The following is a 15,294-nucleotide window of genomic DNA, read 5'->3' on the forward strand; positions in this document are numbered from 1 at the left end:
TAAAGGAGCAGTAAATACTTCCTCTATACAATAATGTCATTTAAAAAATAAAGCAAATATGTAAATCTTCCTGGTGCTATACTGAGGTTCACATTTATTCTATTACAAAGCATTGTTTTGCACCAAGGATCTATTCATTAGTAGGAGGATAAACCAAAGCTTTTCTGCAATAATTTCTCTGTCTCATTGAGCATAAAGAGAAGACAGAGAGAAAATAAAAGTGCTATAAATGAGGCTGCAAGATTAGAGAAATAATTAATCTGCAACACGAATAGCGCAAAAGTGTTTTTATTATTATTATTAAATACAGGGACTTACATTTGTAAGGACTAAGGCACATAAATCACCAATCAGTCTAAGAGCTAATTTGTTATGTTTGGATGCTCTTTTATTTTTGAAATGGTTGTATATAAATAAGGTGCTGGATATGCCTCCAAACTATTTACTGAAATATATAAATTATATCTAGTACCCTTTTACAATTCTGAATATCAGTGTTAATGAGTATAATACATTTCCCTAATCTTGCCTTGTAAAGCATCACATGTTTTCTTTGCATCCCCAAGCAGCATTGAAGTGTTAGGTTTGTAAAAAATGGGATTGTCAACTGCAGCATACCCAACTCCCAGTGTACGCTTCATGACGATGACCTGGGGAGAAAAATAGCAGCATGAAAGAATTAAATGAAATAAAAACTTTCAGTATGTGCTCATGGAGGATGTAGTTAAAGTAACAGTTTTTAAAATAACATGTTACTATATTATAAAATTTTGACATGTATTAAATGCATGGGCTCAATCAAAATTGCATACCAGCAATACTGGCATACATTTTATATTGACTTTTGCATGTCCATATCTAACTATTCTCAGACCTCACATTTATGTGCCACCTTCCACCCTGAAAGATTGTATTGTGGTTTTAAAAAAGTAAACTGATACAGAAACTGAACAAGGATCTCCTCCTCCAGCTCTGCAGCCACCTGTGGGTGGAAGGCGGTAGCTGCTTAGTAGTACACTGAAATACTAAAGAACGGTTAAGAAAAGCAAATGAAGAGCATTCAAAACAACTGAAAGCACAAGGGGAAATTAGGTAGGCAAAATGTAACTACCCAAATCAGCACTTGACCAAGACATGTTAATCTGCCTACTTTATGCTAATTGCCATTGGGTATTTTAATGACTGTAATGGTTAGGGCCTCAGTTTCATGTAACTGCCAAAGCACACTGATTGAGATTCACAAAGCTGACTAAAAGACTTAGCCATAAAATTCCCATTAACATTAATTGGAACAGGGTAGCTAAATCCCCTAATCAGATGTGCAAAATCTCAAGCAGTACCTCCAGCATGACAGTGCTCCCAGACACTAGGCATTGGATTCAAGAGACTGGGAAAAGTGCTATACTGAATTCCTTTTCCACAGCAGCTGGGTTTCGCCCCCTTGAGTTATCTTATCCAACTACTGACCAGACCAACTTTGCTTATGAGATCTAACATGATCACAGCACAAGCCAGTTTGACTGCAATAGTATTTCATTAAACAATTAATCCACGTTGGATATGATGTAATGTGATACCTGAAACACTGTTAATTTTCTGGGTAAGGGCCAAAATCTGTTGCCAGATATGTGGTGTGTACTACTCTGTATGTGACAGATGCAGAGTAAAGTCAAACATATATTTTCTATAATTTATCTCATTAAACCTATCAAAATGATGCTTTCATACCCAGAGATGTTATTAACATTTTGCTTTTTAGGTGCATATTTCAACAATTAAAAATTGCTTGTTTCATGCAGTTATTTACTGCATCTTAATGTTACCTGCATAAATGTTGTAACATTCCAATCTGAGATCAGAACTAAACCTTTACTGTATGAGAACACAACATGCTGGAATACTGTCTAACTGAAACGTAACAAAACAAGCTTGGCATGTGCTGAATAACATGGAGATCCCAATTTTCCCCATATACTTGTCTACATGTTTCTGTGTTTTAAGAGGTTGCTTTTAATTCTAACATCTGCATGCCTGTCATTTAGTGCCATCGTCATCTTCACCATACACCCCATAACACAGTTTTTATATCATCTTCGATTGTGTTTCGTGCTAATGTCTATACTTGCACAAGTTTGATGGCTTTCAATACCATAGCACTTTTGAGAACATGAGGTTTGAATTAAAATGAGTTAGTTAACCTGTCTTATAGATAGAATTGGTTATATTTAAGGCAATGAATTAAAAGTAGAATTTCAAAACTGGCTCTTTTCCTTTGTGGATGTATCTGTCAGATATGTGCTGCCATTTTTACCTGCCCTGAATTTTACCTTTCGATCCGAAATTCCCTCCCATACAGAATTTGCTGAAACTGTGCACAGTTCACTGGGAACAGAGACACTGTAGATATAAAGTACATACCCGACCCCATTGTCTGTGAATACAGCAGACCAGAGAGAGGAAAATTGAAAGAGAAAAGCTATGGGTTTGCAAATGTACACAAGCTTCTGATACACTGAGTCAAAGTTCTGCAGCCCCTTATACCTAGACCTGGTCAAATAATATAAAAACTTATTTGTGAGTAATTTATTCAACAATAGATTTTTAGCTTTTGGGGAGTACAGTGGAACACAGCTCTTTGTAAGAAGATTTGGAACACTAATAAAGTGTACTTTGCCTCATTCTAAATTTTAAAAGCAAAATCCATTAAAAAGAAATGCCTTTTAAATGCTATATAATCCAGGAGCCAATCCTGCTCTTTTTAAAGTCAATGACAAAACTCCCATTGGCATCAGTGAGAGCAGGACAGGGCATAACTTGTCGAATCAAGCATTTCACTGTAAGCTTAACCCTATAACTGCTTGTCATGGGGACCCTCCTGTTGAAATGACTGGGAATTCCATATCAAATTGACTGCAGAGTTGGGGTCCCTTCTTGTGTATCTGCCGCATACTGTTAAACAGATGCACCTGTGTGCATACTCCTTGCATGTGTATTAAAAACAAACAAACTATCTTTCTTTGTCTTTAGTGCAAGTCGGCATGTCTCCTGAGAAACAGAGATACATTCCATAAACATATACTGTGCAGACTCCAGTCAACTTTGATTGTTTTTAAGTACCTGCTTAGCTTTCCAGACCTCCAATACAGGCATGCCAGCAATAATAGAATTGGGATCTTCCTGTGCTGCAGAGTTTACTGTGTCATTTGCACCAATGACCAGAGCCAAGTCCGTTTCTGAGACAGAATAGAAATATGTTACAAATGTTTTGGAACTTGCAGCTGCCTTTCCTTTATCACAGCGACACCAAAACACACAAATCAAACATTCATTAAATGTTCATAGTTCACTGTTTATTCTAAATGAAAATAAGTTAGGCCCATCCATTTGTGTCAAACCCAGAACTGAATCTTGGCAGATACATGGGCTAATGAAAACTATTATAACCATGCACCACTACAGGCTGGGGACCGATTAGCTAAGCAGCAGTTCTGCAGAAAAGGACCTGGGGATTACAGTGGATGAGAAGCTGGATATGAGTCAGCAGTGTGCCCTTGTTGCTAAGAAGGCCAACGGAATATTGGGCTGTATTAGTAGGAGCATTGCCAGCAGATTGTGGAAAGTGATTATTCCCCTTTATTTGGCACTGGTGCATCCAGCTTTGGTCCCCCCCACTACAGAAGGGATGTGGACAAATTGGAGAGTCCAGCGGAGGGCAACAAAAATGATTAGGGTGCTGGGGCACATGACTTATGAGGAGAGGCTGAGGGAACTGGGCTTATTTAGTCTGAAGAAGAGAAAAGGGAGGGAGGATTTGATAGCGGCCTTCAACTACCTGAAGGGGGGGTTCCAAAGAGGATGGAGCTAGGCTGTTCTCAGTGGTGGCAGATGACAGAACAAGAAGCAATGGTCTCAAGTTCCAGTAGGGGAGGTCTAGGTTGGATATTAGGAAACACTGTTTCACTAGGAAGGTGGTGAAGCACTGGAATGGGTTACCTATGGAGGAGGTGGAATCTCCGTCCTTAGAGGCTTTAAGGCCCGGTTTGACAAAGCCCTGGCTGGGATGATTTTAATTGGTGTAGGTCCTGCTTTGAGCAGGGGATTGGACTAGACCAGACCTCCTGAGGTCTCTTCCAACCCTATGAGATACCATGAGAGACAATATGCCTAAATCTTAATGTACAGAGTCTTCTGCAAGGCTCGTGTGAGGTCACCAAATAGAGTACACGTGTAGACCCTAAGAAATATCTTCATTGTATTATGGCATATTTTATTTCAACATCATTCACCTGAAGCTCAATTCTACAAAAACTCTATTCTGAATCGTAATCAGGCCCACATCTCTGCATGCGAGCAGTCCTCTGCTGATACACAGTCCATTGTAGGATCAGGGCCTAACACTGCAAATAGTCCAATTGATTCCATTTGAGTTAAGATGGCAAAGCTGGTCCCTTAATTAGTAAATCATTTCTGCAAAGCTCTGGGCCAGTCTGGCCAGTTACATGGTGCAAATCCAGGGTAACTGCACTAATGGCAAATAAATTATTCTCAATTTGTACCTGTGTAAGTGAGCTCAGAATTTGGCCTTCTGACGTTTAGTTCCCCTGTTATATATTTACTAAAGTCTTGATTCAGGGAAAAATAGTTCATCTGGCTTTTGTGACAAGTGGATTTTGGGGGTTGTGTGACATAGAAGCCAGATGGACTTTTGCTTAAGTGGGCCTTTAACATACTTTCACCAAAAGCCACTGAGGAGACACATTGCTTTCATCCAGACCACACCACACAATCCATTGTCTACAGCCAAGCTCTGCGATACAACCGCATTTGCTCCAACTCCTCAGACAGAGACAAACACCTACAAAATCTCTATCAAGCACTCTTACAACTACAATACCCACCTGCTGAAGTGAAGAAACAGATTGACAGAGCCAGAAGAGTTCCCAGAAGTCACCTACTACAGGACAGGCCCAACAAAGAAAATAACAAAACGCCACTAACCATCACCTTCAGCCCCCAACTAAAACCTCTCCAACGCATCATCAAGGATCTACAACCTATCCTGAAGGACAACCCATCACTCTCACAGATCTTGGGAGACAGGCCAGTCCTTGCCTACAGACAGCCCCCCAACCTGAGGCAAATACTCACCAGCAACCACACACCACACAACAGAACCACTAACCCAGGAACCTATCCTTGCAACAAAGCCCATTGCCAACTGTGTCCACATATCTATTCAGGGGACACCATCATAGGGCCTAATCACATCAGCCACACTGTCAGAGGCTCGTTCACCTGCACATCTACCAATGTGATCTGTGCCAGCAATGCCCCTCTGCCATGTACATTGGTCAAACTGGACAGTCTCTACGTAAAAGAATAAATGGACACAAATCAGACGTCAAGAATTATAACATTCAAAAACCAGATGGAGAACACTTCAATCTCTTTGGTCACTCGATTACAGACCTAAAAGTTGCAATTCTTCAACAAAAAAACTTCAAAACCAGACTCCAACGAGAGACTGCTCAATTGGAATTAATTTGCAAACTGGATACAATTAACTTAGGGCTTGAATAGAGACTGGGAGTGGATGAGTCACTACACAAAGTAAAACTATTCTCTCCCCCCCCGCCGTTCCTCAGACGTTCTTGTCAACTGCTCGAAATGGCCCGCCTTGATTATCACTACAAAAGGTTCCTCCCCCCCCACCCCCGCTCTCCTGCTGGTAATAGCTCACCTTAAGTGATCACTCTCGTTACAGTGTGTATGGTAACACCCATTGTTTCATGTTCTCTATGTATATAAATCTCCCCACTGTATTTTCCACTGAATGCATCCGATGAAGTGAGCCTGTAGCTCACGAAAGCTTATGCTCAAATAAATTTGTTAGTCTCTAAGGTGCCACAAGTACTCCTTTTCTATTGCTTCTATTGTTACAATTGCTTGTTCAATGGAGGGCTAATCAATGGAGGGATAATTCTGAAGGTAATAATTGCTCTGTAATTAACCCTAGTTGTACTGGACTATAATTGGGATTCAAATAATTATTTAAAAGCAGCATTTGGATAAATGTTTAAAAACAGCCTTTAATTTTGTGCTGCTAAAATTGCTTCCACAATCCATTGTTGACTGGCACGGTCAATAGGATTTACATGTCTACCTCTCTGATTGTCCGTTGTGTAGTCTACTGATAGCCGGGGGGGAGACAGCATGTCTGTTGTACAAAACCATCAATAAAATAGTCCCCAAGTGTCAAACTCATAGATTACCTTGGACACATGGGCTGTTGACTACAGCACCAATGGCAGTTGTCATATTTCAAGATCAATCAATTGTGGTACAGACTATCAGATACTACCATTATTTTTATGACACCTATTCTTTTTGCATCTAGGCTTTTTTTTATTGTTATTATCAGGGCATGGAGAGGTTGAAATTAGGGGAGCGTTCCCGTTGCATGTCAAGTGATTTATGTGACCACCAGAATTCCAAGATGGAGTTGTAGCTCAAACTCTTTATTCACTTCTGTACAATGTAAGGATCTAATTTTGAAAATATTCTTTCCCTTCCTTTCATCTCTCCATGCATAACTTCACTATTGCCTCCTGTCACAGCTTTTTTCTAAACCGCCTGGAGTTGTTTTACCTTGAAGCATTGCTGGAGCAGCAGTTTGACAGGGATAAGCTGCTAATTCATGGAAGTGACGTCAGTTCGCTTTTTTTTCAACACACCCAGAGGTAGCAGTGTGTCCAAAGCTGTGATCCATGAATTGCACAGTCATAAAACGTTACCTGATGGTGATGTCAGAGCATCAAAAACCACTTTGAGTAGCTGGCAGTGGGATCTCCTCTTACCCTCTAATGCTGATGAAGCAAGTAGAATGCTTGTGGGGGATGCTGATGTTGTGTGCTCAGGGTTTTAAAGCCGCTTACAATCAGGCCAAGTGGGCATTTGTACTCAGTCTGCCTGTCACATGCGTATGCAAGGGGGAGGAGCTCCCTGCATCTTTCCTGTTTTACATATCCGTGCTAGCATTGCCAACTTTATACTCGCACAAAACCGAACACCCTTGCCCCATCCCCCTGCCCTGCCCCTTCTCCGAGGCCCCACCCCCGCTCACTCCATCCTCCCTGCCTCTGTCACTCGCTCATTTTCACCAGGCTGGCTTGGGGGTTGGGGCGTGGGAGGGGGTGCGGGCTCTGGGGTGGGGCTGGGGATGAGGGATTTAGGATGCAAGAGGGTGCTCTGGGCTGGGACTGAGGGGACTCCAGGCTGGGGAAGGGGGTTGGAGTGCAGGGGAGTGGGGGGGTTGACGGCTCTGGCTGGGGGTGAAGGCTCTGGGGTGGGGCTGAGGGGTTTGGGGTGCAGGAGGGTGCTCCGGGCTGGGACTGAGGAGTTCAGAGGGTGGGAGAGACATCAAGCTGGGGAAGGGGGTTGGGAGCTCCGGCTGGGGGTGTGGGCTCTGGGGTGGTGCTGGGGATGAGGGCTTTGGGGTACAGGAGGGTGCTCTGGGCTAGGACCGAGGGGTTGGAGGGCAGGAGGGGGATCAGGGCGGGGGCAGGGGGTTGGAGTGCGGGGGGGGGCTCCGGCTGGTGGTTTGGGCTCTGGGGTGGGGCTGGGGATGAGGGATTTGGGGTGTAGGAGGGTTCTTTGGGCTGGGACCAAGGAGTTTGGAGGGCAGGAGAGGGATCAGGGCTGGGGCAGGGGGTTGGGTCATGGGAGGGGGTCAGGTGGGTTCCGGGCAGTGCTTACCTCAAGCTGCTCCCAGAAGCAGTGGCATGTCCCCCCTCAGCTCCTACACGGAAACACGGCCAGGCCATTCTGTGTGCTGTGCCATTTGCAGGTGACACCCCTGGGAGCCACGAAGCTGGTGCTTGGGGCAGCGCACGAAGTCCTCTGGCTGCTCTATGCATAGGAGCCAGATGGGGAACATGCCACTGCTTCCAGGAGCTGCGCGGAGCCAAGGCCTTAGCCCTGCTGCGCCACCGACTGGACTTTTAATGGCCTGGTCAGCAGTGCTGACCAGCGGCGCCAGGGTCCCTTTACGACCGGGTGTTCCGGTCAAAAACCGGACAACTGGCAACCCTAAGCAAGAGCAGCCACAATCTGACCCTAATGTGCCAGAGGCTTTTAATTCTGTAACAGAAGTGGGAGGGAGGTAGCCCTGGAACACCATGAAAGATAGATGCAGTCTAAACTAGAAACACTACACTGCCACGCAAAAGAGACTATAGCTCCCTTCCCTCTTACTTTCCTACCTTAAGTTAAGGGACTTTTGCCTCCCTAACACTCTTGCTACTTCTGGATGCCTTAGTTTTCTTTTCAGAGGCATCATTTCTTGTCTGTGATGGGGAATAGGCACTTTATTTTACTGATCCTCCCCCACATGCCCCAGCCAAAATAGGGCAGAACAAAAAACAAAACAAAAAGGCAAAAAGAACATGGAAAGGGAGGGAAAGGAAGGAAGGAGGGCAGGAAGGAGAAAGGAGAGTGACATTTCAGTTTCTATCCACTAGGAGTTAATCAAAGCTCTTAAAAAAGGTGGACCAAATCTTTTCAAGTTTGTCTGAAGTCCCTCGTCTCTGAAACATTATCCACTCTTTAGCTGCCAGGTCACCAAAGTACTTGTGCAAAGCTTCTGCCCCCGGAGGTAGTCTGCTCTTCCATCTGAGCAATGTGTGTCATTCGGCTACATGCCCTGTCTAGAAAACCAAGCTCTCCATGAATTATGGACTTTCTGTACCTTTCAGTGCCTCATTGCTTCATTTTTCTGCTTTGTCTGTCCCCTCCCCTTCCCGAAGAAGGGAAGTGGTACCAAAACTGGCAGCAGCCCTCCCTCCTGGTGAATATTCCCTCCCCTGGGATTTAGGGGAATTTAGGCCAGATTTATTGCCTGGTATATGCAAGGGGCAGTAATTTCCACCTCCTCACCCCAAATTTCAGCGAATCCAAAGGAAGATTCTACCAGATATTTGAGAAGCATGAGTGTCCTACAAGGAAATTGAATCTTGCAGAGCAGCTGCCTGCTCACTTATACTCCACTCACAATAATGGTAGCAGTGATACAAATTAATAATACACCACTATTAAATAATACAAATGATCCTATATATAAGCAGTCTCTTCCCAGGGCACTCCGAGTGATGATCTTTCATAATCACTACGGTATCAAATAGTAACAAAACATTAAAATACTCAAATATCCTCATAAAACCACAAACAACAAGAGCAAAAAGTGAGAGGGGACTCGATAACCTGTAATGCCACAGAGCTCCACCCACCTGACATGAGGGTGGATTTTCAAAAGGACTCATTTTTGCCATAACTCTTCTCCCATAAAAGTCACTGCTACAACTCCCATTGACTGAACTGGGATCAGAGAAACTAACTTTAAACTCCCACCATACATCTGTTTGTCCAATATTCAGAATATCACATGGTTGCCTTTCCTGATACCCTTATCACTGACACAATACAGACACATATTTGATTTAAAAACTCATATATTTTGCTCACTCTACAGCAAAACCCTAGTGGCTATTATGATTATCCATTAAGTAATGTCAGACATAGCTTGGCTTTTATATGAGTCAGACAAACCTTTGGTCTTATCTAGTCTTGATTCTGGTCTTTAAAAAGCATTACTGTCAACCCTTCCACCTACCAAAATACTGCCTGGCAATAAAATTATAGTTATTTGGCCTAACTAAAAGCAGAAAATAAATTTAAAATATTTAGAATGGTTTGAATCTAAGACATCATTTTTCATCCCTTACCTGGGAAATCTTCATTTATCTCATCCATTTCTAATACAACATCATAAGGTACACCGGCTTCTGCCAATAGTACATTCAGTTGTCCTGGCATACGGCCTGCTACAGGATGGATGCCAAACCTGGAAACCAAGAAAGCAAAGAAACCAAGTCATGCTGAACTAATAAATGCTGACTGATAAATGTCAGCAATCCTACACATGTGGAAGCAGTCCAGTTCCAGTGCTTCATATACCTGAACCAGATGCAGAGAGAGCGAGCTATAAAATACTGGTCATGAAACTGCTACTTGGGAAAGAGCAATTAATGTATATGTTTGTAATCAGTACCAGAAAGGGAAAATTGAAACACTTACAGAACTCCTTTCACATCGGGCACCCTGCTGGTTAAAAATTAACTATGTAGTCATGGCATGTTATTTGGTGATTTCATTTAACACTTAAGCCATACCCCAGAATCTAAATCACTCGTGAAGACTGTGTGTCATATATAGTGTGTGTATATGCCACACAAGAGTGGGATTAGAGCCTAGGACAAATGAAATAACACTTTGAACAGATATGTGGATAAGGATTCAGTCCATTTTCTAATGCAGAGGTGGCTTATTGATACATACTCTTAATATGCACTTGCAAAAAACAAAAAAACAAAAAAAAAACCCCACTGCTGGGGGAAAAAAAGACTTTTCCAAGAATTTGATGCAAGAATTAAAACACTTAATATTCTTGTCAAATATTAAGAAAATGAATGTCTGAATTCCAGAGGCTACTCAAATATTCATAGGCCTGGACTTCCCAACTGAATGCTATGGCAGACCTGAGCTCTGTCAATGCTGAGATCATATTCATGCTCTGTTTGCTGCTAGCAGACTTCCAGCACAGATGTTTTCCTGATTAATGTGGGCAGAGATTTTTCCCCCCCACAGGGAATTTGTGTTTCTAATTTGCTTTCATGTTTTTGAAAATCCCATCCATATTTGCTATGTCAGAGAGCAACTCATTTTTAGAAATATCAGTTAGCTTATTTGGGGACTTAGGTGTTTATTGGAGCTCCTAACCAAGGCACTCAAGTTTGAAAATTGAGCCTGTAGTATTGAATGGCATGGTATATGGTGTATTACCACGTCATACTAAACATATTAAAGATTTCCTATTGAAGTTCTATCATTGCTTTTAATGTTTGATGTACAGTAAGTACAGTATTTGTCCTGGCCTATTTCAATGACAACATTGTGAGCCAGATCCTCAGCAGGTGTAAATCAGCGTAGCTCCACTGAAATCAGAGCTGAGCTCCCTGGAAATCAATGGAGCTATATCAGTTTATACCAGCTGAGGATCTGGCCCACTATATGCAACTTACCTGACTTTCTTTCCTTGTTCATTAAGCATTTTCACCATGTCAGCAATGGGATACTGGGCCTTGGCTGCACAAAGACCCCAACCTAAACCATGAAAAACATGTCAGTGTTCTACAAAGAAAGCTTAGCATCCCTCAAAAAGCACCACATAGTGCTCCATTAACCAGCATGTCTTCAGCATTAATGAATATTAGAAACCACAGTTACTGCACACGGGGCCAACAAAACTCATTTGCCTGGTGGATATGACACAGAGTTAAAGGTCAAACTGAACTGCAAAGGGATACTTTCATATGGTCGTTTAATTCAATGGTAGCACTTAGTGCAGGTTTCATTGTAAATTACATTGAAAAACTAAGAGTCCTGGCTACAGCTAACTCACTCTACCACCATATTCTATTTCTGTGTGAATATAAAGGAGGAGAAAGAGGCATTTCAGTACAAATGCAATTACAGGAGTAAATTTTATGAGTTGAATAAAAGTCACTTATTCCTGGAGGATAAGAAAGCAAATGTATCTGTGCAGTAACATTGACAAACATGGTCAGCATCTATCCTGCAGTCCGGCACAGTTGGATAAGGGGGCTTCGGTCCAGCTTTTGGGGACGTGTTTAAAAGATGGCTTAAAGTTCCCTTTGTGCTTGCCCAGTCCTGGGGCAATCTGCTCGAGCTTGGTCTCCCTGCATGGTTTGCGGGTTCTAAGGAGCTATAGTGGCAGCTGGAGAATGCCATGGTGAAGGAAAGTCCTAGCCACACCTCTTTGCCCCATCCATGCCCTTTGCTACAGTCACAGGTAGAGGAGAGATGTAGGACCTGCAGCAATAGGTCTGCATCCCCTAAGCATCTCTCTATGCAGGGGAAATCCTTCAGGTACCAGATCATCTGGGTTTAGGTTAGCTTTGTGCCAAGGGAGCAATGCAGAAGTGCCCTAATACATGGCAGGATCTGGCCTTCCTTATTGTGGCTATAAATGGAAAGTATTTTCAAAGAGTTCATACTGCTAAAATGTATATAAGTGTAGCCCTCAGCTATGTCTATGCAACTGCATTAGCCTCAGTTGCATTTGTGCAGCCAGACATATTACTGGTGGGGATGTGTGGGAAAGACGGCTTTTTGGTTTTCCAAGCTGAGTTTGCAGGATTGTCATTCAGGCAAAAACTATTTTCTAACTTGTAAACTGAGCATTTTTGATATGGAGCCTGAGAAACAATATGTATGGGACCTCTAGTGCCAATTTTACAAAATCACTTTACTGTTATTCTTTGAATAATTATTTTTTTCTTAAAAACAACCTATTTGGATGGGGGACACTCAGGCAGTCCCCTTCCTTTCCCCTCAACTTTATCCCTTCTCATTACAGAGGCCCCTCATCAGGATGAGCCATCCATCTGGCTAAGAAGGGCTGCTTGCAGCTGCATCTGGAGCCAGCCAACTGTACTCCTGGGTCAGTTAGAGGGGCTGCTTGCGTGCAATGCTAGGTGTGTGCAACATTTCTAACCTCTGCAGCCCTGAGAGCGAGGGACTGAGCCCAACACCCAAACTCAGATTCCAGCTGAGCTGCCAAATAGAGGGTTGGCGCACTAACAAACATTCAATCCCTGCAGGCAACCCAACTCACATTAGCCATTTTAGTCAAGGATTTTTTCCCCTACACACTTGGGACCGAGGCCTTTTTTTGTTAATACACATTTATAAAACACACTAACTTTTTGTAGTTCACTGCAATGAAAGAAGAATTTGATATGGCATATTTAAATCCACTGGACATGATGTCCTGCAGCTATGAGATAAGTGAAGAATGCATCCTGATCTCAAGACATGTTTGCCACTTATTGTTCATTACACTGGCAGAGTTAAAAATTGCCTAAAACTTTGTACAACTTATTTTTTTTGTTTGGTTGGTTTTTGTTGTTGCAGCAAATTTGAAATGATTTAACATCTGGCCACATAATGGGCCAGGTGTTGCCATTCTTAGCAGAAACTCCCATTGAATTCAATGGGCGATTACCCTGACTAAAGTCTGCAGGAACTGGCTTATTAATTTTAAGGAATTTAGTAGCTAGAAATTACTTTTCTTTTATAAGTATTTGGGGAAAAGTAAAATCCTTGAAGTAACAAGTAACTAAAAATCCCACAATATTAGTCCCATAATAATAGCACCATCCAGAGAGTGCAAAGTCCAATTCAGGACAAGTCTGCTTTTACACTTGGGGTTTGTATCCCCAGTTCTCTCTACCTTTGAGGCACTCTGCCATGTCACTATTTTTTCATCTGAGGAGGACAGACAGAACTCCCTTCAGAGCCCACAGGACAGTGGCGGATTTAGAGTTAGTGAGGTCCTTTGCACAGCTTCATTTTCGGGGGGGGCCCCCCTCGGGACCCAGCCAAGAAAAAGAACATTCTCTCTTATCTCCTCCCCCCTCCCCTCGTTTTTCATGCTTTTTTTCGTCATCTTCCTCCTATATTATAAGTAATGGGAAGTAAATGAAAATAAAGTGAGGTACCTTGATTGGGGCAGGGAATTGGGGTGCAGGAGAAGGGCGGGGGGTGGGTTCTGGGAGGAAGTTTCGGTGCTGGGTGCAGGCTCTGGGCCGGGGCAGGGGGACTGGCGCATACCTCAGGGAGCCTGGCTCCCAAAGTGACCGGCACACACCCCCCTCCAGCACAGGCTCCTAGGCCGGGGTGGGGGGAACCAGGGGGTCTCCGCGCGCCACTGCCTGCAGGTGCCGCCCATGCAGTTCCTGGCCAATGGGAGCTGTGGAGTCGGCACTTGGGGAATGGACAGCCTGCAGAGACACCCTCTAGCCCCTCCGGGCTGCAGGGACATGCTGGCCGCTTCCAGGAGCGAAGCGGCATGGAGGGAGGGAGGCAGAGTGGGCAGGGAGCCACCTTAGCCCTGCTGCTGGCATGTCTCTGCGCACCCCTTGGGGAGAGGGGGGCAGCAGGTCTCTGTGCACTGCCCGGGGCGGGGGCAGTGCATGGAGCTGCCACCCTCCCCCCCCCCGACCAGAGGCATGCAGAGATGTGCCAGCAGCCGGCTGCTTTCGGGAGCGGTGTGGGGCCACCGGCCCTGGCATGCAGGCATCCTTGCCTGCATGAGCCCTGCTGCGCCACCAGGCGGGACTTGGGGGCAGGTTCTCGGATATTTGTCTTGCATTTTGGGCACCCTCTGGTTGTTGGGGGCTCCATACCACCACACTGTTTGGTTCATGATAAATCTGCTCCTGCCATAGAAGCTACTATTCTGTAAAGTGAGGCATTCATTCTTGAGGGTCTAACCATCACAGGTTGGGCTGATTCTGATCTCACTTCCAATAGGGTAAATCAGAAGTAAATCCACTGAATTCAGGGGTGGGTGGGTGAGATTCTGTGTTCTGCAATGTGCTGGAGGTCAGACTCGATAATCATGATGGTCCCTTCTGACCTTAAAGTCTATGAGTCTATGAGAATTCAGTGTCATGAAAATGGTGTAAAACTGGTGAAATCAGGCCCTCTGTCCATGCAGACCTGAGGATGAGATGGATCTTTTTTCCTAAAAAGTTCTTGTAATGTATTTGGTGCTTTATAACCAATCAGCTTTGGGACTTTTTAATACCAATGAGAGGTAGGTTACACTATCTTCTTGTTTCATTCTAGTTCTTCTAGTTTAGCAAGCTTTTTCAATGTGTAGAATATCGAATTTTAAATTCCCACATGAATCTTTAACTTTCCTAGCTAGACTCCCTTATTCTTTCATAGATATTTTATCAGTCATAATTTCTGCTCATTCCTTTAACTAACTAAGCAGAATGTTGTGCAGTAACTGAGTTATCCTGACAAGCGCATTTCTCAATTAGCGTATGAAAATATCTGAACTCTTACCAGGGGTAATGATGACAGAGTTAGCTTCCTTTATCATTTCAATGGCTTGGTCAATTCCGACTTCGGTATGTGTTCCAACAATTTCCATAGGTTTCCCTCCACCCGTAGAAGATGTACCAAATCCACCCAAAATCACATTTGGCAAAGACCTATTCATGGCCTGAGTGGGAAGACATGAAGTGAGTGCATTGGTCAGAAGCAATAGTTCTGATTACATTCAGAGAACCTCAAAATAAACAGTGCATTTGATGGGAATCCTCATGTCGTTTGATTGGAAAGGCAAGCTGCATTATTGTTCAG

General features: G+C 43.5%; 1 protein-coding gene across 2 annotated transcripts in view; it reads right to left on the reverse strand.

The window, feature by feature from the left end:
• Positions 1-268: 268 nt before the first annotated feature.
• Positions 269-15,294, reverse strand: part of LOC102936380 (NAD(P) transhydrogenase, mitochondrial) — a 71,106-nt gene continuing 56,080 nt past the window's right edge. For both annotated transcript variants that reach the window (XM_043524456.1, XM_037911515.2), the window contains 5 exons: positions 14,995-15,154; positions 11,136-11,217; positions 9,780-9,898; positions 3,118-3,233; positions 269-650 (listed from right to left, as the gene is read on the reverse strand). In XM_043524456.1, coding sequence (XP_043380391.1) covers positions 498-650; positions 3,118-3,233; positions 9,780-9,898; positions 11,136-11,217; positions 14,995-15,154 — 630 coding nt within the window. In that variant the 3' untranslated portion in view covers positions 269-497. The remainder of the gene's footprint in view (positions 651-3,117; positions 3,234-9,779; positions 9,899-11,135; positions 11,218-14,994; positions 15,155-15,294) is intronic.

The sequence above is a fragment of the Chelonia mydas genome, chromosome 10 (genome assembly GCF_015237465.2).
Source record: "Chelonia mydas isolate rCheMyd1 chromosome 10, rCheMyd1.pri.v2, whole genome shotgun sequence".
Lineage (NCBI taxonomy): Eukaryota > Metazoa > Chordata > Testudines > Cheloniidae > Chelonia > Chelonia mydas.